This window comes from Macaca mulatta, chromosome 9 (genome assembly GCF_049350105.2).
Source record: "Macaca mulatta isolate MMU2019108-1 chromosome 9, T2T-MMU8v2.0, whole genome shotgun sequence".
NCBI classification, from domain to species: domain Eukaryota; kingdom Metazoa; phylum Chordata; class Mammalia; order Primates; family Cercopithecidae; genus Macaca; species Macaca mulatta.
The window spans coordinates 77,981,929-78,009,133 of NC_133414.1; the positions used below are offsets into that span (position 1 = coordinate 77,981,929).

The following is a 27,205-nucleotide window of genomic DNA, read 5'->3' on the forward strand; positions in this document are numbered from 1 at the left end:
ATTCAAGGCCCTCTAACTGGCCTTTCTAGCTGTATAGGAGGGTGCAAATTACGCACTTGCTGATTTAATGACAGTGGAGAGAAGGATGGGGCTATCTTAGTCTAGAAGCCCACCAGTGCTGCTGCTCATGCTACTGCCTCTCACTTCATCCTTTTTGGGGGATGGGTGTGGGAGGGTATTCCATAATTTATAGTTTTTCTTAATTAACATGTTGTAAAGTTGACTTTTTTGGTATATAGTTCTATGAATTTTAACACATGTATAGATTCTTGTTACCTATCCCCTCCAACCAGGACACAGAACAGTCCCACCGCCCCCAACACTTCCTTGTCCCATCTCTTTACAGGGACCCCTCTCCCACCCCTAGCCACCTCTGACCTGTTCTCTGTTCCTGTAAGTTTGTCTTTTTGAGAATGTCATGGAATTATGCAGCACAGGGCTTTAGTGAGTGGCTTCTTTTAGCACAATGCCTTTGAGATTCCTCTGATTCTCAATTCCCTTTAGTGATCTATTTATTTAAGCACAGTCTGTCCCTGTAGGACTGTTTAGCATATCTGAGCGATCTGCAGAGCTAGGGAGGAGACCTCTGGCATCCCTTTAAGAAGGTTGGCCACCTGGTGTGCAAGAGGAGGGCTTTGGAGGCAGGAGGGAGAAGGGGGCTAAGTGGATTAAGAGAAAAAGAAAAATCCTGGTAGGCCTCCTCTGTAAATGCTAGTAGGTTTGGACACTCCCTAATGAGGGCTATCACAACAAAGGCAATATGCCAAAAACAGAAATGGACTAAGATACGCTTGCTAATTTGCCACTACCGAAAGACATTAGGGCTGCCTCCAAGTCTTCTGAGTCCTGCCTCTGTTCCTGCACACTCCACTCCCTCCTTTGCCTCAATCTTCCTCCTGTCCTCAGTGCTCCCTCTTGCTCCTCTTCCCCTTCCCTTGGGGGTGGCTCCTCAGTCATCCTCATCTCCCCTAAAGTGAAGCATCAGGGTGTCCTAGGGCTGCCCAGCCCCCACCCTCCTCTCTGCTCTATCCACACCCTTTTCCCAAGTGAACCCAGCTAGACCAGTGGATTTATTTATTCATTCATTTGTTTTAGGTAGAGTTGGGGTCTTGCTCTGTTGCCCAGGCTGGAGTGCAGTGGTATGATCACAGTTCACTGCAGCCTCAATCTCCTGGGCTTAAGCAGTCTTGCTGCCTCAGCTCCCCAGCAGCTAGGATTACAAGTGTGCGCCATCATGCCTAGCTAATTTTTTTTTGTTTTTGTAGAGATGGGGGTCTCACTATGTTGCCCAGGCTGGTCTCCAACTCCTGGGCTCACATGATCCTCCTGCCTTGGCCTCCCAAAGTGCTGGGATTACCGTGCTGGCCACTGGTGGTCTTAAATACAATCTGGGTGTTGGCAACACTTTCATTCCCACCTCCAGCCTGGATCCACGTGGTGGTAGCTGGAGATCTAGAGGCTCCTGAGAGCCAATGGTTGGATTTCTAGAATCTGGGAGAGCCAACAGAGACCACGCCAGTAGCTTGAGATCGGCCATCGAGGAGCATTGACACCACAGAGATTACTAAATGCTACGAGGCAGCCCCTCACCGACACCCAGGCCCCAGAGCTGCTCGCTAGGTATCTACCAGCACAGCCGAGGCGCCTTCTTGGCATCTCCATCTGGGTGTCTAACAAGCATGTCAAACGTAACACGCTGAAAGCTAACCTATGGATTCTATCATCCCCTCACCAAATCGACTACTTTCCCGTATCAGGAAGTAAGAACTTCACTTTTCTAACTGCTCAGGCCAAATACCTTGTGCAGTCACTCTTAACTCCCTCCCTCCCCTCCCCATATTGGCAAATCTCACTGACTCTCCCTTCAAAACAGATCCAGCAGCTGACCACTCCTCAGCCTCCACAGGCCCCATCTAAACGATGGCAGTCATTCCTAGGAAAGGCCCCTGCCCCTCAGGGTCTATTCACTACCCTCACCCCTGGCGGACACAGCATCCTTTTAAAAAGTTTTTTAGGTTCAGTGCAATGGCTCATGCCAGTAATCCCAGCACTTTGGGTGGCCAAGGCAGGATGGTCTCATGAGGTTAGCCAACGTAGTGAGGTCCCATCTCTACAAAAAGTTTTAAAATTAGCTGGGCACAGTGGCATGTGCCGTAGTCCCAGCTACTGGGGAGGCTGAGGTGGAAGGATCACTTGAGCCCAGGAGGTCGAGAGTGCAGTGAGCTATAATTACACCACTGCATTGCAGCCTGGGTGACAGAGTGATATGCTGTCTGTCTCAAAATAAAACAAAAAAAAGTTTAAAAAATGGAGATAAAATTCATATAACATAAAAGTCATCATTTTAGCCATTTGATAGTGTATAATTCAGCATTTTTACTACATTCACTAGGTTGTACAACCACTACTCCCTCTATCTAGTTCCAAAACATTTTCGTCTCCCCCACAAATGAAGCTTTGTTCCCATTAAGCATCCCATTTCTCTCCCCCGGCCCTTGGCAACCACTAATCTGCTTCCTGTCTCTAGATTTGCCTCTTCTGGACATTTCCTGCACACAAAATCACCCACCGAGTGGCCTTTTGTATGGCCGCTGCATGGAGGCATCATATTCAGTTTCTCCATTTGGCAGTGGATGGACGGAAGTTGGGTGTCTTCCACCATGCGTCCTCCCGAAACTTCACACCTGTCACATCACTGCCTGCCTGCTCCCCTCAGGTGGCTTCCCATCTCATTCCTGTGAGAGCAAAGCCCTGACCACAGCCCTGGGCCTCTCCAACCTCGTCTCTCAGCCCCTGGGCCTCCTGCTGCAGAGCCACTGCACCTGCCCTTCCCTCTGCCTGAACACTCTTCCGTCAGATATCCAGAGTCTGTGCCCTCTCACTTCATCCAGGCCTGTCAAGGCCTCCTCTGACCATTCTACCCCTCCCAGGATTCCCTTAATCCCCTTACCCGGCTTTCTTTTTCTCCATGGCTCTTCTCACCACCTGACATCATATGCATCTGTTTGTTTCTTTGGTCTTCCATCCTTGGAAGCTTAGCTGCCCAAGGGCTGAACTTGGTGTATTCCTGAAGAATTGATGCCAGAACACATCTGACATCCAGTAGGTGTTCAACAAATATTTGTTGAATGAATGAAGGAATGAGCTGATCCCGCCTCCCACTCAACGTGTACATCCCTCAGGGCATCTCTTCCTTGTTCCTGCCTGAGGCCCGTGGCCGCCTGCTATCTGTGTGCTTCGCTAGCCACCAGGCATCTCTTCCCATGCTCTGTGACCTTCCCTAAAACATTTCCTCCCTGAGCCTCGTTTTGCCCATGTGAAAAGAGCAAATATATCATCCATGTGTCAATGCTAGCGCTAGTCAGAACCAGGGAGGGGAAAACGTGCTCTGCACCTTGCAACCTGGGATGTAAACCTATGACAACTTCGATGTTGAAAATTTTATCTCAGGCCGGGTGCGGTGGCTCACGCCTGTAATCTCAACACTTTGGGAGGCCGAGGCAGGCGGATCACTTGAGGTCAGGAGTTCAAGACCAGCCTGGTGGACATGGTGAAACCCCATCTCTACTAAACATACAAAAACGAGCCGGGCGTGGTGATGGGTGCCTGTAATCCCAACTACTCGGGAGGCTGAGGCAGGAAAGTCAGTTGAACCAGGAGGTGGAGATTGGAGCGGGCCGAGATTGTGCCACTGCACTTCAGCATGGGTGACAGAGGGACACTCTGTCTCAAAAAGAAAAAAAAATTATCTCACTCTCAATTCCTTTGTAATGAATTCCTTTTTAACAGATGGGGAAACTGAGGCCTGGAGAGGAAGAAGGGAGGATCTTCCCTAAGCCTGCATGGACAGAGTGAGAGCACAGCTGTGATATCTTGCCTTGCCATGAAATGCCCTGCCTCTCCCTCTGCCCTGCACCCAGCCCCATCCCTGCACCATTCTCCCCTTTCAGGGGACAGAGTTAGTAAGCAAGCAGAGCCCAGCGTGGGCTGGGGAGGAGGCTCCCGCGCTCCTGGTGGCCCACTCTTGCCACAGCTGCCCAGCAGGAATCTGCGGTTCCTGTTACTTATTGATTAGGACATTTCACGGCCCATGATGGTGATGGGTTGAGACACACAGGCACAACTCCCAGCTGAGCTGTGCTTACCGCAGACTTGTTCAAAACAGGGGGAAAACAGGACATACCTGTTACTGTTAGGGGTATGAGGTGGGGTGGCCAATGGGGCAGGCAGAGGGAGCATGGGAGGTTCCAGGGTGAAACTGGACTCACTGGCACCCACAGCAAAGGGGCACCAGAGAGGGCACAAGCCAGCCAAGAGGTGCCGGGGAGAGGAAGAGGCACGGAGAAGAAAGTTTGCCAGCTCTGCTTCTGATTCCCATGGGGATCTTCAGGAAGCCCCGCAACTATTTTGAGGGAGCGTGACTCCATGGGTAAAATGATTCTCACTACTTCCCATGGTGCCAGCCCTGCTCAGGAGTGTGGGTGGCGGTGGGTGGGGGGAAGGAGCCTGCCAGGGAGGCATGTGAGAGGGGACCAAGTCCCCAAATCCAACATGAAAGATGAACTCCAGCCGTTAGAGGGGACTCTGGGCTGGGAGCTGCGGGAACTGGCGTGGGGAGGAGGTGAGGGGTGGGCACTGGCACGGTGGCTGCCACACAGGTCTTGCTTCACACCCCTTGCCAGGGGTAGGGGGCTTGGTGTAAACAGCATGCTAATTAGATTTACGAAGAGACTAAATTAGGAGCTGTCTGAATCACGGCAAAGGACACCCTCTGGTCCCCAGGGAGGCTGGAGCTTAGCCCACTAGGAGGAAGCACGCCATAGGATACAGCCATGGACAGAAAAATCTTAATAATCATCACCATCACAATAAGATCCTCAGTGAAGGCAACTGGGGAGAAATTAATGGGAAAAGGCACAATCTGGACTGTCCGCTCCCTCTAGCTTCTCTTCCAGAATGGCTTTGCTCTGAAGTCAACAGATATTTTCCTGGAGAGACTAAATCTTGGGGGAGGAACTCTAGAAATGTGAGCTGAAGCTGTGAGACAACCAAGGCCTTGCAAACGGACCCCTTTGCCTGCTGCCAGGGCAGAGGATGGGGGAACAGAGATGTGGAGAGGTGCTCACCGGGGCCACAGGAATCCCAGGTACCAGCCGTGCCGACATTGCTTTGCATGAATGCTCAACCCTTGCTATGAAGTCAAAGTCACTAGAGAACCTTTTCAAAATAAGAGCAGCCAGGATAGACTTCCTGGCTTCCGGCATGGGGCGAGGCGATGAAGACCCCCACTTCTCTGCATGTCTTGCCTTGGTTGCTCCCTGGACAAGGGCCCTCTAACCCCTCTCTGCTTTACTTCATTGATGAAATCACAAGCTGGTGAAAAGTACAGAATGTTGGAGGCAATCCATCCACTTCCTTTTTCCAGCCAGAACCCAGTTACCTCCTTCCTGGAGGAGAAAGAAAGGTCTGGAAAATAGGACAATTGTACATCCGAGAGTGCGAACCCTGCATCTGCCCCACGGGATGCTGGCAGCCTGCCCCCTTCTTTCCCTCACCTCTCTTCACTGCTTCTAGAGTTTGGTTTCTACTTCAAGTCGCTTAGGAGATGGAAAAACAGAGGTCCATGCCTGGGTCACACCAGCAGGTGGGGAAAGTTTAGAGCAGCTGCACCTACTCTCTGGGGTGCCAATAATGTGCATTGACTGGGTCTCTCCCACCGGGCAGATGCTGGGGTGTAGATTTCTGGGGCTCAGTTGAACAGTGGCCTGGAGGGTCCAGAGCTGGAAAAGGGACCCTCAGCTGAACACGTGACATGGAGCCACGGGTGTTGTCTCCTCCCTGCTCCCACCCTGTCCATCCCCATACAGTGTGCAGCTAGGGATGCCGGCTCTAAGAACCAGCAGACGCCAGCCCTGCGGTAAAGGCCCGAGTGGGGAGCTAGGGTTAGCGCGGTACAGGGACTCAGGGTGGGGTGTTCATCTTTTTGTGCCTGACCCTTCTGAGAGTCTGGCGAAGCCCAGGAACCCCTTCTCAGAATTTTTATTTTCCACAAACTAAAATACAAGGGACCACAAAGTCAACTAATTATTTTGAAATACAGTTATCAAAGGTTGTTATAATCCTGTATGTGCTTCAGGATGCATTAAACAAGGAGACTTAGCAGCCGGTCTCATACATGCTGTAATTTCAGAGCAGTGATGAGCGTAAACAGTATTTGAGATTTCTGTGACACATGTAATGTGATACGAAAATCTCTGAGATGTCTCTCGGGGTCAAAGCCACAGGTGAAGCTAATACCACGGTGGTTTTTTTCTGTATTTGTAATTAAAGGAATGCTGCGATTCACTTAGAAGCTGGTGAAAAGAAAGATGCAGATTTTTCTCTACCCAGGATCATGGATGCCTCAGGTGGTCTGTGGTCCCCCTTCCCCAGGTGGGCTGAGAACTCCTGGACTGAAAGGAAGCCGAAGAGGCCCGCAGGAGAAGCCTGCAGCCAGGAACGCGACCTTTGCAGAGTTGCGTGGGGAGGGCCGGGAGGCACTGCAGCCCAGACAAACTGCCTAACAGGACCAAATGTGAAAATAAATTTAAATAAATACAAGGTTGTGGGCTGCTGCTGCCTGACAGGCCTGGAACACATGTGGAATGGAAAATGAGGGCGACGGATAAAAATAAAGACTGAGATGAGCAGGAGAACCAGAACAGTCTCCCCTTCTCACCCCCACCCCCCACACCCCCTCCCCAGCATTCAGGAATATGGCCTTTTCTCCTTGTCATTTGTGTGTTTTTTAAAAAAATTTATTTGGTGATGTTTTCTCCATGGGGAGGTGGGTAATTCTTTCTGTTTTTTTTTCTATGCTCCTCAAACAAATGAACCGTGTCATCTCCTGCCCGAAACGGGAATCAGTTCCTGCCAGATGTGTCCCCGTTCTCTCTGCAGTGCAGGCCTCTGCGCTCAGTGGGACCAAACCTTCAGGAGGTCGCCCAGTGGATTTGAGCCCTGTGACTGAATTCTCAACCCTCGGGTCCCAAGCGACCCCCAGCTGGGGTGTGTCTCATGCCAGCAGAAGCTGGCTTTCTACCCACGTTCATGGGGGGCTCTCACTTCTTTAAGGCCCCACTCAGAGTCGTTTTCCCCATATTGGACAGCTGTAGTCGGATGTGCCCACTCTTGTCTAATGCTGTCGCTTAAGCTCATCTCCTCAGCGGACACTGGGAAGTAAAAATTATCAGAGTTTGGAAAACTGAGATGAGAGAGAACAGGAAGCCATGTTTGCAAATGGGGAGCCCTGCAGCACATGCAAGAAGCGCAAGGCTGAGAGTTCAAGACCAAGTTCTGAGACCAGTTAGCTGTGTGACCTTGGGCAAGCCGCTTAAGTCCTCTGAGCCTTGACTTCTTCCTCCATGGAAAGGACAGGGGATAATAATACTAATTATTATTATTATAGCTAATGTCTAAAGTATGCTTTTTCTTTTCTTTTGGAGACAGGTTCTCTCTGTGTCACCCACGCTGGAGTGCAGTGGTGCAATCATAGCTCATTACAGGCTCAACCTCCTGGGCTGAAGCAATCCTCCTGCCTCAGCCTCCCAAGTAGCTGGGACTACAGGTGTGTGCCACCATACCCCACTTCAAGAGTACTTTTTATGGGTTAGGCACTGTTCTAAATACAGATATGAACCCATTTAATCCTGATAGCCACTGTGTGAGGTACAGCGGCTATTGTCTCTACTTTACAGATAAGAAAATGGCATCAAAGGATAAATAAGCCCCTAAGGTCACACAGATCAAAAGTAGGAAAGCCGAGTGGCACCCAGGCTGTCTGGCTGGTTCATTTTATTTCTAACCACTCCAACTGCCTCTCTCGTCCTTCCCTGAAAAGGGATGCTGCAGGGGGTATCAAATACACAAATACGTGGCAGGCCGGGCTTGGGGACAGAGAAGAGGCCCAGAGAGGCCCCTAAGTCCCTCTGCTTGAAGTGGGAGCTGGATTTGCTGGAGCCAAGTCCGTGGAGCCGGCTCAGGAAGAGGAGGATGGGCCGGCGGCAGGGTCGGTGGACAGGGGGAATCCCCAGGCGGCACCTTCCCCTTCCCACCCACGTCCTCTTGGATGAAGAGAACGTTAGGATTTGTAGAATCTTAAAGACTGACTGGCGCAACTCATGGTTGTCCAGAGGCAGACACTGAGGCACGGTGTGGGGACGAGGCTTGCCTGGAATCGCACCTGAGTGCGGAAGAAGAACTCGCTGAGAACCTGGCTTGGGCGCTCTCTCTGCCACCTTCTCACGGCAGTCGGGGTAGGTCTGGTAGTGGAAGGCTGAGGTCAGAGTTCAGAATCCTGGGCCGATTTGAAATCACAGAATCTCAGTCACAAAGGTTGAAGGGGCCAACTCAGCATCCTGGGAAGGGTTCCAAAGAGCAGTTCCTATTGGACCTTTAGGGTTCTATGATCAGGGAACTGGGGGTTCTCCGGCTTTCTGCAAACACCTTAAGAGGAAAATGGCTAAACTGCTAAACCGTCAGACACTGGAATTCGTGGTCACGGGAGTGGGGAGCGTCTCCCGTGTAGGAGACTTCATTCTATTTCACTGCTTCCACCCTGCACATTTCAACACAGCCATCAGAGGGCTCCTTGAGAAAGGCGACTCAGACCACATGAGCTCCCTGGCTTCCCGGGGCTCCCAGTAACAGAAAAATGCCTTCCTGTGCCTGAAAATGCCCTGCCTGACCCTGATGAGGCTGCAGCCTGGCCTCCTGACACCCCCATCCTCTTGAGCTCTGTCCTGGACATCCACAAGAGCCTCTTTCCTGCTCCTTGAAAATGCCAGGCCATTTACCTTTTGGGGATCTCTGCCCTTGTAGGGGAACGTCTGCTGCCGGAATGTTCTGCCTCCACAGCTCTGCATGGCTGCACCCTCCATGCCACTTAACCTCAGCTCCAACAGCACCTTTCTGAAGGCCTTCTGGGACCAGAGTCAGAAATCGCCCTATCCCGTCCCATCACTCACTCATCCTGTTTATAGAGTTCTGAACATCCACTTCTACTGCAATTCCATCTCCCCACTGAAAAGAAGTATAAGCTTTGGGAGGGCAGGGGCTACGTCTTCAGCTCAATCCCCCCGGGGCCTAGCACAGTGGCAGGCACATAGTTGGTGCACATAACACTTGTTGCTTGAATCAATAACTAACCCCCCACCTGCGTAAGTTTCAGCATAGTCCCTCAGGAAGGTCAGGGGTTCGGCAAATTAATGAGGCCCGAAGGCCTTTCTGAAATATTCCAATTCCCAGAAGCAGGCAGAATCTGGCAGCCGAGGCCTCTCTGGGGTGGGTAAGAGAGTGGTGTTCCAATCCCTACCCCAATCCCTCTCCTCTGCACAATATATTCTCAAGGACAGCAGCAAATGTGTTCTGAGAAGCTGCGGGTTAGGAGTGAGGCAGAGGAAAGCGAATCAAACGCTCCCAGCTCCGGAGAAGGAAGGCAGGACGTCCGCAAATGGTATTTCTCCTGACAGTGGATGAGAGGAACTGTCAGGTTTTAGCTATCTGGGTCAGCAGGGAGGGGTCGTGCATAATGAAACAACTGTTTAAGAACAATACCCCTTGCTGGGATTTGTAAGGCAACCAGAGGTGTGGATGGTCTCTGAGCCACCCTGCCTCGTCCCTTGCCCCCTTCTGCTAGTCTGACCCTTGGGGGTGGGGGGATGCCACACAGAGGTAATCCACTGGCGCCTAAGTGGAGGAATGTTTTTTGGAACAACTGAACAGAAAATCGCAACCCGCGCAACAAACTGTCCCCATGCAGAAGGGAAAACAGGACTGCCAGTGGCTGACTCAGCTTCCAGGCACGTTAATGAGGTGAGGCTGGGGAGGGCTGCAGGCAAGGCCAGGAGAGGAAAAGTTGACCCAAGGAGAGAAAATACGAAGAATATGTTGGGGGCAAGGGCGGCACAGGGGTTTAAGGATATACATCGGTAGGACTCCAGGTGGGTGAGTGGGTTGCCGATTCACTGTGGCTCCCCAGAACACCGAGGAAGACATGAGAAAACGCCCAATGCCCAGCCGCTGCGTGCAGGGGAATGAGGCTGCCACAACCTCTAATTTGAAACTCAGAGATGAGCTCCCCACACCAAGGCTGACTTCTGGTGCTTCTGCCTTTTGGATTTTTTTTTTTTTTTTTTTTTCTGATTTGCATCACAACCAGCTATTTGCATCTCAACTGTCACAAGGTACAAATGGGTTGTTGCTGGTTTCAGCCCACCCCGTCCTTTCCTTCCCTGGTTTTCTATAGCCAGGCAAAGGAGAAGAAATTACTCAGTGAGACTTGACAATGTGAATGGAGTCCTTGGGAGACAGAAAGGACTGCTTTCAAGCACCTTTGTTGTTGTGAATGGTCTGGCAGAGCCTGAGATTCAGTGAGAGACTGAGCAGAATCTTCGATCTGGTAGCAACAGTGAATTCGATTAGCGTCCTCATTAGGAGCGACTGCCACAAAGTTCCTCTGGAGAAGTTACACTGCTTCCTCCTTCCCTTTCTGTTTTGCATCAGCTCCCTCCACTGCCCCGCAGTGGATTTCTGAGGTCATCCTCGCTACACAAACTCAGCCAGACCCGGTTTGGAAAAAGCCCTGGGCCATCTCCCTGATACTTGGGCATTTAACCGTGCATCAACTCAACCACTGCTCATTTCTGGAGTGCCTCCCACATTCCAGGCAGAGCATGGGGGCCTAGGTTACACTGGTGAGTCAAACCAGGCATGCCCTGCCCCCGTGCACCATTTAGTGCAATCAGGAGTTAGATTTAATGGGATCCTCACCCTAATCATGGGCAGTGCGAGAGTCACTTGGCTCCACAGAGCCTGGGACAGAGGGTTGTGACTGCTCCGCTGGCTCCCTTCCCTCCAGAGAATTTGCTCAATGAACACGTTTTCCTGCCACGCCAAGCAAATCCAGAGTCACCTTCAACCCAGACACAAATCCCAACAGATGTATTTTTTCCTCAGAAATGGACCGGCAAGAAACAACACTTCTAAAAATCTTTTCTCTAACAGTTGCCTGATTTCTCTTTGTGGTTCCCTGATTTTTCTGATTCTGGACACTCAGGCAATGTTCAACTGCTTTTGCAGTTCTTCTTTTGCTCCTGTTGACAATGTGGCTACATGCTCCACGAGGTGCCTGGGCCTGATCCTCCGTCATGGTGGGGCCTCCCTATACCTGAGACTGGTCCTCCGCAGCATTCACCCGGCCAGCTCTGGATTCCTCCAGAGAAGGACGCGAGACACACGGGAGCAGGGCAGGGGCCGAAAGCAACTCATCCCTCCCTCTTATTGAGGAATGGGCCCGGTGCCACATGCGGGATGGTTTGGGGGCCACCCCACCCGGAGGCTGGAAGATGGCCAAGGTGACCTCAGGGTTGGGTGGCCTGGGCTCCTGGGCTGCCTCTCCTCATTGGCTCTGTCTCTGCAACTCACTGTGCCCTGGAGAAGAGGAGGCCAGGCTTGCATTGTCAGAGACACTGACCAGCTCCCTTGGGAAAACAGCCATGGAGAGCAGGGAATGGTCCCTGGTGGCATTGGGTGCCCTGACCGCAGTGGGTATGCCAATGGCTGAGCCTGGGTGGGGGGCAGTCACTAGAGGCGGGTTGGACCCAGATACCCCTGAGCATTCCTGCAGACATTTCAGAAAGCGCTTCTAGCAAAGGGAGCCTGAGATAAAACCGGAGGTGTCAGGGTTACATTGCCCTCAAACAGCTGGGGTGAGAAGGCCTGGGGGGTTCCAGCCTTATAGCTGGCAGTGCTCGCTGGACCCAGTCCTGGTCAGGAGCTACAGCTCCTAAATGATGACAACGGCTAATGTTTGTGAGACAGGTGCTGTGCCGCGCCCTGTACATGCCTCCTCTGTGGCAGAGACAACCTACTTGGCACCTTCCCCATGCTTCCTGGCCTGCTGGTGGCGAGGTGGAGGCACATAACTAGTTCTGGCCAATAGTCATTGGGTAGAAGTCGCAGAGCCACTTCTGGGATGAAGCACAGAAGAGCTGGTGCTTAGGCCTCCAGCTGCCTTTTCCGTGCTGCAGGGACCGAGGGACCTGCAGATTGTGCCCGTCAGCGACTACATGGGGTGGGCTTTCCCTGCCCACCTGTGCTGGCCTCTCATCCGCATGAGAAATCAACCTTTATGTGGGGCTAACTCGTTACTGCAATATAAGCTGATGGATACATTCTCTTTCTTTTCTATTCCTTTTTAAACAAATGGACAAAGTGAGGCTCATTACTTTACCTGAGGTCACACAGCTAGTACATGGCAAGGCCAGGCTGAAACACAGGCCCTATCTGACTCCAGAGCTTGTGCCGCCCCCACACAAGCTGCCTTCCCTTGCTGGGTTGCCTCCAAGATCAAGCCTCAATTCCTTGGCTGGGGTCCTGGCCTGCCTCCCCACTGCACATATCCTTGCTTGCCTGGATTATGGCCTGCTCTGGCCAGCCGACCTTCCTGTGTGTCTCTGGGAGCAGCCCTAGGCCCTTCTCACCACAGAGCCTCTCCTGATCCTCCCAGCCCCTACTGCCCCTTCTCCAGCTGACTCCTCCCTGCCTGTGGTCACTGGACCTGGACCCCACACTGGTATCCATATTTCTTTTCTCTTGGGCATTATGGTTCTCCTGAAACCACAGATGGGACTTTCTTCTGAGCATCTCATTCATACAGTCATCTCCAAAAGGAGGTGCCTGCCCTAAAGGGGAATACAAAGTGATCCATTAGGGTGTGAGAACATATTAGAACTTGTTTTAATACCTGTTTTTTCCACCTTTTAAAACTGCTACATTAAAAAATATGTTTTTTGGGTTTTTTTTTTGAGACAGGGTCACCTAGGATGGAGTGCAGTGGCGCAATCTCTACTCATTGCAACCTCTGCCTCCCAGGTTCAAGCAATTCTCATGCCTCAGCCTCCTGAGTAGCTGGGATTACAGGAGCACACTATCATGCCTGGCTAATTTTTGTATTTTTAGTGAGGTGGGGTTTCACCACGTTGCCCAGGCAGGTCTTGAACTCCTCGTCTCAAGCGATCCACCTGCCTCGGCCTCCCAAAGTGCTGGGACTACAGGTGTGAGCCACTGTGCCTGGCTTTAAAACATATTTTAAAATGTACATACTGTATTTGTATCAACACACTGTTGACTCCTTGGGACAAGGACCATGGGTTACACTTGGCTCCCTAAGAGGCTAAATATAGCTCCTTGTAAACAGTAGGTGATCAATACATACTTTAGTTACCTCAGACAGATAGGTATGGAATGCCTTAGCAGGAGGTGGAGACACACATGTACACACACACACACACACGTGTGCACACACACCTGAGCACACACACATGCGCATGGTGGGACTGACTTGCCCACGTGCCCTGAGTCCTTGGGGGGACCGTGTCTGGTTGAGAGGAGCTGACGGAAGTGGGCAAGAGACGTGGGCAGAGGGGCTCCTGGGTCAACAGGGAGGGCCGCTTGCGAAGCAGCCAGAGTAGAGACGGCTCCTCCGAGGGTGGTGGAGGAAGACCAGCCTGGAGCAAGGCCACCATGGCAGACCCACGCAAGGAGTAATTGAAGAGAAGCACCTCAGGCTGGAAAACCTAATGGAATTCCTGAGCAGAGTGGGCCAGGAGGAGCACAGTAATAAATAGAAGTCCTATTAGCATGGCAGCTGCTGACAGGCAGGGAGATGGGGCACAAGGAGGGGTGAGGGCAGGGGAGGAGGCAGGCTGAGAGGGTCCTGAAGGGATGGAGACCTGGCCCCAACTCATAGAGGCCTGGCCGCCCTGCCCCTCCCCACCCTTGCCCCTGTGATGCAGGGTGTGGCAGGAGCAGTGCAGGGGGCTGCCCCCAACCTGAGCCTCCTTCCTTGTCCTCTGCAGCTCTCCCTTACTTCCTTTTAAGACTGGTTCCAGCCAGGGCAGACCCCTGGTGATGCAGGGGTCTTCTTATGGCGTGGGATCCCCTCCAAAGCACTTAGGTCCTTTCACTCTTCACATGGAAAAGTTGGGGTCATTATTACATCAAAAATAGGAATTAGACTTTCTGCTAAGGTCATTATTTGAACAGGAGCAAAAATGAGTACAGGCATCCCAGAGAGGGCAGCAGATGATCCATCAGGGTGTGTGAAAATACACATATGGTTTATTTCTACTTTTTTTTTTTTTTGAGATGGAGTCTTGCTCTTGTTGCCCAGGCTGGAGTGCAATGGTGCTATCTCAGCTCACTGCAACCTCCACCTCCCAGGTTCAAGCGATTCTCCTGCCTCAGCCTCTCACATAGCTGGGATTACAGGTGCCTGCCACCACGCCCGGCTAATTTTTGTATTTTTAGTAGAGACGGGGTTTCGCCACGTTGGCCAGGCTGGTCTCGAACTTCTGACTTCGTGATCTGCCGGCCTCCCAAAGTGTTGGGATTACAGGCGTGAGCCACTGCACCTGGCCTTATTTCTACCTTTTAAAATTGCATTTTTGTGCATGCTTTACAATGTCTCTACTAGATTAGTATGATGATCATGTACGTAACTTCTAAATAATAACCACACATATGGAAACATGTGCTCACATGTTTTTTGCAGGGTGTAGGGGGTAATCCAAAAGTAGAGACTAGTGATGTTTTTTTTTTTTTTTTCAGCCTTATTTATCCTCAGAACCTACCAGGAGTGGGGTGCTGCAATGTTTGTTTCTATTTTACAGCTGAGGACCTGGACAGCCCAGGCAGGGGGGTGGTCCGGATGGGTGGTGGGCCCAGATGGGTGGTGGGTCTGCATGGGCCATGTGTCCAGGGACTCACCTCATCCTTGTCCACCACCTGGATGAAGAGTGGAAGGGCAAAGCCGACCTGTGCCAGCTCAGTGATGGCCACGCTGTACTCGGAGCTGTTGAACTCCGGGGCGTTGTCATTGATGTCAATAACCAGGATATTGAAGGTCGTGGTGACTGTAGCGTCAGATGGGGTGCGGTCATCGTTCAGCTCCGTGCCCTGCGGACAGAGACCGGTCACCCCGGGGTGAAGGCAGCTAATCACAGCAACAGCTCTTGCTTACCAAGGACTTTCTCAGCACCAGCCACTGTGCTTCAAGGTGAATGATCCCATCTAATCCTCACCCCAACTCCAGGAGGAAGATTTTATCGTTAGCATCCCCATTTTAGTGATAAGGAAACTGAGGCTCAGAGAGATTAAGTAACTTGTACAGGGATTCACAGCCAGAGTCGATTTCTAGCTCAGGTAGTAGGAGCCTAAGACGGATAGCAGATGGATGAGATGGGGTGAGGACAAGACAGATCTGGGGGTTCATTGAGGGACAAGGGGGAAGTCTTCATCCTCTTTGGCAGATGGTGAAACTGAGGCCAAGAACGTTTGTGCTGGTGGTTAATCAAGACAACTGAGCATCTGCTATGTCCTGAACCCTGTGCTCGGCACTGGGGGTCAGCGTCAGCATAGATGGACTGATTCAGATAACTGGGTGTCCAGTCTGTGGGCCAGAGCCATGGGCCCAGAAGTGCCCGTTCCCAGTTCTGACTTCAACCTGAATCTGAATCTCTCCGGGTAAGAGACACAGGAACAGATACCTTTCAATAGCTTCCCAGGGGGATTCGGGTTCACAGCTAAGTGTGAGAACACACCCCCACATTTTATATAAAGACAGAAAGAGTTCAAGTCCCACAGTGGGGTGCTGGGACCAGGGGGCAGCTCTCTCTGGTGGACCTGACCACCTCACCTCCATGGGAGGAGAGCAGACGGGAGGGAAGGATGGTGGTGTGAGCACACCCTCCCATGGCTAACCCACACCTGAACAGCAGGGTCTCTCAAGGTCAAGGACAGCAATTAAGGGCCAGGCTGGGCTGCACCGTCCTCCCCATGGCAATGGAAGGGCCTCCTTCCCAGAGCCCCTGGCCTCAGTCTTTGGGCCGCCCATTTCTCTCAATCGATGGCTGATGGCCTGGGCTGGGAAGAGCCCCTGTGGCTCAGACAGGATCCATACCCCCAAATGGGTTTCTCAGGGAATGGCTCTGCAAGTCACTGATTTGAATTAAAACCGACCGTGAGTGGCAGGCGGCTGCAGGGGGTGTGGGACTGTAGCTCTGCCTCACATTCTGGGGTGGGGACCCCAGCACCTCCTTTCCTCCCTGCTGCATTGCTGTTTCTTAACCCAGGAAGCCGTGGCACTTGGAAGTGGGACAGAACCCCAGAAACGGGGCAAGTTCCAGAATTCTAGGTGGCTGCAACAGAGAACTTGGAATCCTGGGACAACAGTAAGGAAGGACCACAGGATGAGCACCTACTGGGTGCCTCCCACTGAGAGGGCATACAAGTTCCATCCCATGTGGTTGTTGATAATGGATGTGGCACGCCCAGCACACCAACTTCATAATTTGGGTGCCTTCCTAATGGGGCCCTGGGCACAGCCCCGGGAGGCAGTGCAGGGTGAGAGCACGGAAGCGATGTGCTTCTAGAGCCACCACCGGGGCAGGAGCCCTTGGACACCACTGGAGGCTGGCATCTGAGCGGGGGCATCCCCTCTACCTGGGGTGGAGGTGCCCATGTAGTTCTCACCTTCACAGTCAGGATGAAGCCATGGCTGTACAGGGGGTTCTCCCGGTCCAGCAGGCCATTCAAGGTCAGTGCTCCGCTGATGTAGTCCAGGGCAAAGATGCTGTTGGTATTTCCTGCAAGAGAGAGAAGCATTCAGGTGTGACCGGGCACAGGGCAGGGGGGCATGGAGCTGGGGCCAGGGCTCCTCTCTGGGCATTAAAGACTCATCAGTTACTGAAATGAATGCTGGTTCAAGAGTAACAGAAAGAGCCCTGGAGTCCATGGAGCAGCCGGCAGACAGCACCAGGTCCCAGAAGGAGAACAGCGTGGCCTTTCCCATCTCCTTCTGGTCTCGCTGACCCAGCTATGGAGAAAGTCTTGGTTTGGTGCTACTATGCTTTAACACTTCCCTAGACTCGCTTGATTTCTTTTTTAACAAAGAGAGAGCAGGCTTCAGGCTCAGAGCCTTCCAAAGGGAGTGGACACCAGCCAGGATGCAGTAACCTGGTTTTGTTTCTCTTGTGCTTATTCTTATGGTCTGGATCTATTCTATTCTATTCTATTCTATTCTATTCTATTCTATTCTATTCTATTCTATTCTATTCTATTCATTTTCAATTTATGACAGTGATGTAAAGTTTCCTTTTACAACAAATGTAAATTAAAGACATAATTAAAAAATAAGTACTATGTTAAGTACTTATTAAAATTTAAGATACGTATTTAAAGTCCTGGCAAAAATTATCTATGAGCCACACTTGCCTCAAACCTACGTCTCTGTAAACCCACGCCTCTCCCTCTGCCAGCTTCAATTTCTGCTTCCTCTCCACAGAAACTCACACTGGCATCCTCGCGTTTCTCCAGATCACTATGCTCTTTCCTACCTCCTCATCTTCTAGCGTCTGTCTTTCTCTCTTGTCCTCACCCTCTGCCTAGCTCAGTGCCAGCCTCTTCTCCTCCTCCTCCAGAAAGGCAGTCCTGACTTCTCTAACTGGCCCCTTCCAGTCCCCACAGGCAGTAGTCACTGTTTTGTAACTAACTGTTCCCCAGTTGCTTCTTGGGTGTTAATTGGATCTCCTTTCCCGGCCCTCTGAAGATGAGGACCTTTCATGACTGTCCCTTAAGGTACCTGGCCAATGCTGGGCACACAGTGGCAAGCATGTTCCCCACCTGGGCTAGTCCTGCATGGGCTGCTGCCTTGCCCATATGCCCTTCCCACCAGCCTGTGAATTCACCTGGGAAAATCCCAATTCCATTCGGCTCTCTCTTCATGAACCTGTTTGTTGGCTCATTCACATACTCACTCACTCCCATTCATTCACCCACCCAGCAGTCTCTGGGGTAGGCTTTCCTATAGCAGGCCCTGAGCTGGGCGCTGTTGGGCATGCAGATATCAGCGTGCCAGGAATTCTGACGCCAAAGCACTTGCAGCCTAGTAAGTGATCTCTGGTACTCACCAGAAGCAGCATCTCTGAGTTCACAGCAGGGAGAGGCTGTTTACAGATGGGAAATCTCAAAGAAGGAAAGCTCCATAGAGGAGATGTCATTAATTCCCTGGAACACTGACTGGCTGTGTGACCTTGGGCAACTTACCTAACCCCTCTGTGCCCTGGTTTCCTCACTTGTGAAATACAGATAATAATGGCATCTGCCTCATAGGGTTATGAGGATTAAATAAGTGTGAAAGTATAGATATATTGCTTTGGGACCATTCCTGGCACAAAATAAGTGTTGTCATTGTTATCGTTTGAGGTGGTTCCTGGAGAACGAGCAGGACTGGGGAAGAGGACGGATGGGCACTGATTCCATTAATACCCAAGAATTAATACCCAAGGCTTCAACACCCGCAGGTGAACACCAGAATCACCGTGGAAGCAGCTGTAGCTCCCAGGTCTTCCCCTTCCCCATCTCTAAAGGGATCTGCATGTACCAGAGGCTCATAGCATCTCTTGGATTAACTAGGGAAAAAGTCAAGCGTCGGGGCAATTTCCTTTTCTAACTTTAGACTTCGAGACAGAAGCTATTCTCAGTCAACCCATGCTGAGTCACCTGCCTGTGCTGGTCAGCACGGCAGCTTACTTCTACCCAGGTTGGTGGCTAGTGGCCGCTCTCACCTGTCCTCCCAGCCTGCCAAGCATGGGCTTGGCAAGGCCAGGGAGAAGATGCAGACAGTGGGGCCTGTTTAGAACTCAGTCTATCAGTCTATGGCTTCAGAATCTCTAACATGGGGCCAGCCCAGGAGAGGGTGTCACTGTAGCTATCCCCTTGCCTAAGGCTTCCTTTCCCAGCCATAGAGAGACCTCGGTGCCTTCCTGCTGGGTTTTGTATGGCTGTGTTTGCATAGTGGGGAGTTGTGGGGACAGGATTGCAAGGAGGTGTACAAATGTGTGATAGAAGGGAGTTCCTTTAGCTGAGAATTTTGCTGCTAGAGAAACGATATGTGTGCTTTCATCTGTTCATTCATTCAACAAACAGTTATTGTGCTTCTCTAATGAGCATACAGGCAGGGCACGGTGGCTCACGCCTGTAATCCCAGCACTTTGGGAGGTGGAGGCGGGCAGATCACTTGAGGTCGGGAGTTCAACACCAGCCTGGCCAACATCTCTACTAAAAATACAAAAAAATTAGCTGGGTGTGGTGGCGCATGTCTGTAATTCCAGCTACTCAGGAGGCTGAGGCATAAGAATCGCTTGAAGCTGGGAGGCAGAGGTTGCAGTGAGCCAAGATCACGCCACTGCACTCCAGCCTGGGTGACAGAGCAAGACTCTGTCTCAAAAAACATATATTATATGTTATATATATACATATAAATATGTATATATATACTGGTGATACATTTTAATCGGGGCCACAGTGCTCAACCAGGTACTCATAGTACAGGGTGATCAGTGCTGTGGTTGGGTGAAGCAGAGGCCGTGCAGGGCCGTGTAGGGGCCGAGGTCCTCTGAGCCCCTAAGGCTGAGCTGAAGGGCTGCCCTGAGGCAAGACCTCAGAGCCTCCAGCCTCCCACCCCTGCCCCAATATGCTCACAGGCAGGGGTCCCCTCCCCAGCCCCCACAGACAGCATCCCGGCATTCCAGATTTTCATATAAATTTCCTTTTTTCAATAAAGGAAGCTATCAAATGTTTAACTAAATGTGATTCAATTTTTATCTTTGTGAGATTTTTCTTATAAATCATTCACAAACCTGAAGCCCCTTGTTGAATGATGTGCTTTCGCTTTTGGTTTGAAAAATAGGGGTTTCTTCACTCAGCTTTTACGCCCCGTTCATGTCCACACTGTCCACCCCAAACCCAGCATCTGTCTCCAGCACATAAGACACCCCATGCCCCAACCTAGGCAACCTTCTCCAACAAACCTGCAGGCAAGTACCCCCCACACGGTCCACATTCAACCAAACTCAAGACACACACACACACACACACACACACACACACACACACACACACACTTCTTTTTCACACATCTGTTTGCATGGAGTACACCTTCCCACTCCTGCCAAGCACCGGTGACTAACTCCCTGGATCAATACCCAGAAAGAGCCACACCTAGGGAGCCAACAAGGCCACCTGAGTGAGAACTGACTCAGTGAGATGCTTGGTAAGATGCTCTTACTGTCACCATAGCAACGCTGGCGCTCGCTGGGATGCTGCTAGGCTTGAGCAGGGGCAGGAGATGAGCCCTGCGCCCTAAGCTAGAAAGGCCGAGGGCATGTCTCATTCAAAGATTCATTGATTTTTTTTATTCACACATTCCTTCAAGTTCATATTGAGCACCTACTGTGTGCAAGGTGTTGGATAATCAGGAAAGAAAAGCAGGCAAAGTTCATGCCTTCAGTCTCATATGAATTGTCTGTGAAGACAGACATTCATGATATAACCACACAATTGAAAGTGTAAGTACTTGCTGAGCTAAGGCCCCTGAAGAGAAGCAATTTGGAAAACAGAAATGATTAAGATTACACCCTCTGGAGACAGACTGCATGGGTTCAAATCATGGTTCTGCTACTCAATGGCTGTGTGACCTTGATCAAGTGACTTATATGTGGGCCTCAGTTTCTTGGTCTGTAAAATGGGGGTAATAATAGAACCCACCCCAGGCTGTCACTTTAAGGATTAAATAAGTTAATACAGTGCTGGGGACATAGGAAGCTCCGAACAAATGTTGGCTGCCTGTGCTTTACCAAGATGGTACCACCGTGGTCTCTCCCACCACCCCAGCAGCCTGTGCCTACAGCTGTTTTCCCCGCAGTGACACTGAGCCAACCCCACACTTTTACCAGGACAACCTCACCATAGAGGGCTAGTGTTTACAGGCTGCCCTGGCCTGAGGCCGAGAACAAAACCCTCAGGCCCACAGGGCCCTGAACCCAGAGCTCTGGCCTCTGCTCCCCGCTCATTCAGGATGGTGGGTGCAGAGAACTCCACTTCCCTGCCTCACTGCCCTCCCTTCTTCCCACACTTCCACATCCTCCCCTCCACAGGCACTGTGGGCTTGGCAGCCACACATGCAAGTTTCTCTGCTCTCCTGGAAACTAATACCTCCGTGTCCGCCTTCTGGTCTCCCAGACATTCTTTATCCAAGTCCCATGGGGGGCTGGGGGGCTGGGGGCCCTCACCAGGGACGACTTTCATCTGTTCAGCCCCACTGCTGAGCAGAAGGGCAGCTGCTTTCCCAGGCGGACAGGTGCTGTCCTGAGTTCCGGGGTGGGGGTGTATCTGGTAGGGGAGGGGTTTTGGAGGTGCGGTGGGGGTTGCACTTTTACCACTGTAAGGATTCTGGGAACTGGTGATTCAAAGTGATCACAAAAGAAAAAAGCAGGTCATTACTGGCCCTGTTGGTTTTCCTGGGGGCAACCACCTCCTCTAGGAGCTCCAGGAATCAAGACCTTTTCAGATTTGCAAGAGAGAGGCTGGGAGGAATGAATCATGTGTGAAAGGCTGCTGGGCGGGGGTGGGGGGTGGGGGTGGGGATTGCAGCCTTCATTCTCCTATTTATTAAAAAGTAGTAGCCACTACTTATCAAACACCATGTACCAGGCACTGAGCTAAGCTGTTTGCACAATCACATCACCTATTCGTTGCAACCACCTTATAAGAAGATATCCCATCTTTTGTGTGAGGAAGCAGGCTCAGAGATGTTCAATAACTTGCCTAAGGTCACATGGCCAGCAAGTGACCAGCTTGGACTTAGATTTACATTTCTCTTTTTCTACCTGCAAGCATTCGCTTTCCACACATTTGTGCACATTCTGTGCCCGGCCCTGTGCTATGGGGCAAGGAAACAGGATGAGGCAAATAAGAGATCATCATCCTTCATAGAGTGCAGTGTCAACAAAGTGACTTCTTCCCCAAGAGGGAGTCCTAGGGCTGGGCACAGTGGCTCATACCTGTAATCCCAGCACATTGGGAGGCCGAGATGGACGCATTACTTGAGGTCAGGAGTTCAAGAACAGTGTGGCCAACACAGTGAAACCCCATCTCTACTACAAATACAAACATTAGCCAGGTGTGGTGGCAGGTGCCTATAATCCAAGCACTCGGGAGGCTGAGGCAGGAGAATTGTTTTAACCCGGGAGGCAGAGGTTGCAGTGAGCCAAGATCATGCCATTGTTCACTCCAGCCTGGGTGACAAAGTGAGACTCCATCACACACACACACACACACACACACACACACACACACACACACACACACACGAGGGAGTCCTTACAAATTCTGGAAAGTTCTAAATAAATTCCTCCATGGTAGAGTTTTACACGGCAGCAGAATGCCCATGTTGTGATGTCTTCCAGGTAGCTGGGGAGGTGGCCTACCACGGGGACTGGTTGGGGAAGGTAAGGCTAGAGACAAAAGCTGTCAGCACAATGGGCCGGCGACGTTTGTCAGACACTGGGGAAAAGAGCACCAGGCGAGGCTGGCCTTTATGGCAGATGTATAATTGGACGAGTATAAGCAGGAATATCTAGAAGGCAGTGAAGGAGACAGAGAGGCAATGGCCAGAGAGGTAGATGGGAGACCAGGCTAGTGCCGGGTGCCCAGAGTCAGGAAAGGAGGCAGTCCCGAGAAAGAGACAGTCAGCGGGGTCAGATAGAGCAGAGAGCTCAGGAAGAGGAAGGTTTGGCAAAGGCCACTGACTGGGTCTTCAGATGTCCCCAGAGTCAGACTTTAAGATACTGAGGGACGGTGGGGCAGGGATGTGGGGACAGTGAGTGCAGGTGCTCAGGTGCTGCTGCCCAGAGTTTGGTGTAAAAAACAAGGCAAAAGGCTGAGTGGCAGCTAGAGGGCACCGCAGAGTCAAGCAAAGGGCTTCTGCTGTTTTCCAGCTGGTCAAAGGGAGTGGGAGAGGGAGAGGGAAGTGGACTGGGAGGGGCTGCAGCAGGGGGTAGAAGGTCCGATGTGTGTGTGAGCGGGGGCAGCTCTCTCTCTTTGAGCCATGTGGGGCAGGGGAGCTTAGGCTCATCCCCCTATCTCTTTCTTCTTCCAGGCTGGAAGGCTACCCCCCTTCGCGCACCCTGCTCTACCTGCAGCATCGCCCCTCCTGCCTGCTGCCAAATCTCATCATTCCCACATCTTGTCCCCTTGTTATCTCATCGGCAGCATCTTGACCCACAGCGGAGCTGGGTCTGGGCGAAAAGCAGTTTAGTGAGTGGCCGGTGGTGCGTGCGGGAACACAGGCTGATGACTTTCAATTGCTTTGTCTGCTCCGCTGGGCTAACAGCCCCTGCGTCCTGCCTCTGCTCTCCTGCACTCAGAGTTAAAGGAAAACCCAAGGCTTCCTACTCAGCCTGGGAACTGTTCTTTCTGAAGGTCCAGTATCACCTGCTATAGGAAGCCCACCCGCATGTCTCGCCTGGAGGCTCTGCCACCTCTGGCTCCTCTAAGCCCTTGAGTGCTGGGCTCAAAACTCATGAGGCAGCTGCCTTGTGCGGTGGAGCCTCTTTAATTCTCATGCCTGGAGACCAGCGTGGCCTTGAGGATAAGGGCCGGGGTCTCAGGCTGCCATGTCTGGCAGTCCCCGGAACAGCGCTCATTATGTATTTGTTGGATGGCCTGAAGTTTCTCTTCCTCCCTCTGTAGCAATTCCAAAGGGTCAACCAGTATGTAAGAAGCAGCGGCATACTTGGGGCCTAGTCCTGTATTGGGGCTGCAGGGGAGAGAAGAGAAGAAAAAAGCCATGGCTTATGAGGAGCTCGGGATCTTAGGAGCTGGGCATAAGCAGCCATCTCTTTAAACGGCAGTGTCTGAATGGAGGTGGGAGGCTGGATGAGATTGACCTGTGCGGCCCTCATCCCCACTGTGGCCTCTGTCTTGGTCACCTGGTCCTGCCCAGGTCCAGCGTCAGGGACCTTACCTGGGGAAGGGAGCAGAACTGGCATTTGCTTCCATTCCTTCCAATGGTCTCTCTTCTAGTCATGGTCTGTGCCTGGAGTCTATTACGTCAACACCCTGGTGAAGACCGCCTACTGAGCATGAACTTGCAGGGTGTGAAAAAGATCTAGGTTCCAACAACAGCTCCACCACTTACCAGTTGTGAGACCTCCTGCAAACCACTCATTCCTTTGGGCCAAATTCCCCATCTGTAAAGTGTGGATAACAGCTCCCACCTCACCAGGCTGTGTGAGCATCAGGTGAGATCATGTACATAAGGCACTTATTGTGGTGCCTGACACGTAGTAGGTGGACACTTTGGTTTCTTCTTTCCTGCCACGCCTTTTTCCTTTTTTTTCTTTTCTTTTCTTTCTTTCCTTTTGTTTTGAGACAGAGTCTTGTTCTGTCACCCAGGCTGGAGTGTAGTGGCTTGATCACAGTTCGCTGCAGCCTTAACCTCTCCAGCTCAAGCGATCCTCTCACCTCAGCCTCCCTCATACCTGGGACTGCAGGTGCACACCACTGCGCTCAGCTAATTTTTGTATTTTTTGTAGAGACAGGATTTCACCATGTTGCCCAGGCTGGTCTTGAACCCCTGGGCTCAAGCAATCCTCTGACCTCGGCCTCCCAAAGTGCTGGGATTACAGGTGTGAGCCACCACACCTGGCCACGCCTGTTTTTGGAATAGTAGAATCAGAGCAAGCTGGTCCCAGCTGTGGCCCGTCTCACCTAGTTGTGAGGGGCAGGTCCTACAATGGCCAGCATGGACTGAGTTCTGAGTTCTTACCTTGTGCGGGGCACTGTGCAAAGTGTTTTGTATGCATGTCTCATTCAGTCTCACAAAACCCCTGAGACAGACACACTATCCTCATCTCACAGAGGAGGAAACTGAGGCGCAGAGAGGTTAAAAATAACCTGCACTCGATCATCCAGGCAGTGAGAGGTGGAGCAAGGAATTAAACTCAGCTTCCAGGAAGCTAAATAGTTCATGTCCCATTCAGAGGCCCTGGCCCTTCCTGTCTCCCCTGCCACACGTAGCCCATTAAGCAGTTGCATGTGGGCAGCCTAAGCCCCTGGGACCCTGGCACAGGCTGGCCTGCAGGCCCTTCGCTATCCAGTGGAGCCATATCATTTTGACTGGTATACAGTTGTATCACTGTATAATGAAAACTGGGAGCCAGTATGAGATATGGGCTTTGAGCAAGACATCTTATGAATTAAAAATTGTTACTTAGCTGCCTGATGACAAAAGGGGACTGCATCCTGGTTGGCATCTGGGCTGGGCTGCATTCAACAGCCGCACGATCAACATATGGCAACCAGCGGTGTGGGTTACCTCGGCTTTCAACCAGGAGAGGGGACCAGCCGAGAGTCTGCTGCTGCATAAGGATTCTGGGTCAGGCGGGGTGGGGGAAGACTGCCCCTCCCCAAAGCTTCCCAAGCTGACTGGAGCCTCTTCCTGCAGATCCGCTCTGTGTGCATTCAGGCCTCCACTCAAATGTCATTCCTCGGATTCCTCTCCAGTTACCCCTACCTTCCCACCCTCACCCCTGTCACTCTCTCTCCACTATCCTCTTTTATTTATTTCAAAGCACTTCTACTTTCTGAACCTCTCTTCCATCTGTTTATGTGTTTCTTATGGTCTGTTTCTCCCCACTGGAATGTAAGCCCCAGGAGGGCAGGACTGGTTTCCCCAAGTGCCCAGCAGATGCCTAGCAGGTGACCAATCAATGTTTTCTGAATGGATGAATGGGCCACAGCAGGACTGTCTGAGGGCCACTCTGAGGCTGGTCCAAAAGGCTACGGAGCAGAGCAATACTGGGGTGACTCCTGATGTCACACATCATAAAGACGCCACAGCTGCACTAGGGCCCATGAGGAGGGACCAGCCAATTAGCAATTCCAGTTGGGGCTGTAGTACCCTCCTGATGCAGCCATAGTGATATGTTTGTTTCAGCTGAGCCGTCTCAGTTAATTACAGTTATTACTGTCCAGTCAGGGCGAGACAACCTTCCAGTCCCTCAAGTAGGTGTGAACTGCAGTCTGCTTGTCTTACAGGCATTTTACACAACAGCAGTTTTTATCAAGCTCCCTTAAACCAACAAATGATACCTCTCCTAATAAGGCTACACACTGGACCCTGATTAATTTGCTAATAACTGGCTCCAATTTATGAAGCATTAACTCGAGTGGCCAAAGATGGTGAAATCTATCATGCCAGTTTGCTAAGGGTCAAGCCACACTCTTCCACCCACAGCAATGCTCTGTGCATGGCTCCCTGTAAAATGGAAAGCCTCAGAGAGGCGGCCCCTGGTCCTCTGAGGATGTTTTGATGGGGACCAGAAAGACATCACCAGGGACTATGGCTGAAATAAGAACCTATTTCCTGAAAAACCTTTACACTGCCATGGAGAGAATTTCTTCAAAGGGAATAATCATGGATGTGTCCATACATGCAGCCACCAGGATGTTCACCATAGTGCTGTTTAGTAAGAAAAACTAGAGATAACCTACATGTCCAACAATAGGGGATTCGTTAAATAAGTTATGATATGAAATCAGCAAGCCACTAAAACGTTGCAGAAGAGATGCTTTAACTTGAAAAAATAGATGTGTTTATGATGTGTTTGAAAAAGGGACAGTGATAGCACAGTTCCATAAGATAATTTTTTTGGCTTAAAAAATATGTGCATAGAAAAAAGGAATGAAATGTTAGCAAAATGTGAACACAGATTGTCTGAGTGATAGTGCTAGGACAGAGGTTTTCAGACTCAGCACTGTGGCATTTGGGGCTGGATAATTCTTTGTTGTGGGAGACAGTCCTGTGCATTGTGAGTTGTTCAGCAGCACCCCTGGCCTCTACGCACTAGATGCTGGTAGCACTTTCCCCGAGATGTGACAACCAAAAGCATCTCCAGACATTGCCAAATGTCTCCTGAGAGGCAAAGTCGCCCCAATGAAGAACCATTGCTCCAGTCATTCATTTCAACTTTCTCTTTTGATTGATCTGCATTACATTTATTGTCTTTCTTTTTTTAAAAAAAGGTCAATACAAGTTCCTTTAAAAATAATCCCCAAAGTTCTACAACTTCCTAGTGGTGACAGTTGCACAGCACTGTGAATGTAATTAATGCCGCGGAATTGCACACTTTAAAACGGTAAATTTTATGTTATTTATATTTTACTGCACCAAAAAAAAAAAAAAAAAAAACAACAACAACAACAACAAAAACACACCCAACGTTTGATGGTGTGTGTCTTTGTGTTCCAACTTGGTGCTAGA

At 51.1% G+C, this 27,205-nt stretch overlaps 1 protein-coding gene and 1 long non-coding RNA gene across 2 annotated transcripts in view; one reads left to right on the plus strand and one right to left on the minus strand.

Moving 5' to 3' along the window:
* CDH23 (cadherin related 23) overlaps positions 1-27,205 on the minus strand; it is a 422,351-nt gene that overhangs the window by 184,317 nt on the left and 210,829 nt on the right. Inside the window, exons 10-12 of the mRNA XM_077946644.1 lie at positions 16,573-16,685; positions 14,809-14,997; positions 7,330-7,335 (exon numbers count right to left, since the gene is read on the minus strand). Of these exons, the coding sequence (XP_077802770.1) occupies positions 7,330-7,335; positions 14,809-14,997; positions 16,573-16,685 (308 nt within the window). The remainder of the gene's footprint in view (positions 1-7,329; positions 7,336-14,808; positions 14,998-16,572; positions 16,686-27,205) is intronic.
* LOC144331154 (uncharacterized) lies at positions 5,013-6,383 on the plus strand. Its single transcript, XR_013398094.1, has 2 exons — positions 5,013-5,146; positions 6,331-6,383. It is a non-coding gene; the product is annotated as an uncharacterized LOC144331154 (long non-coding RNA).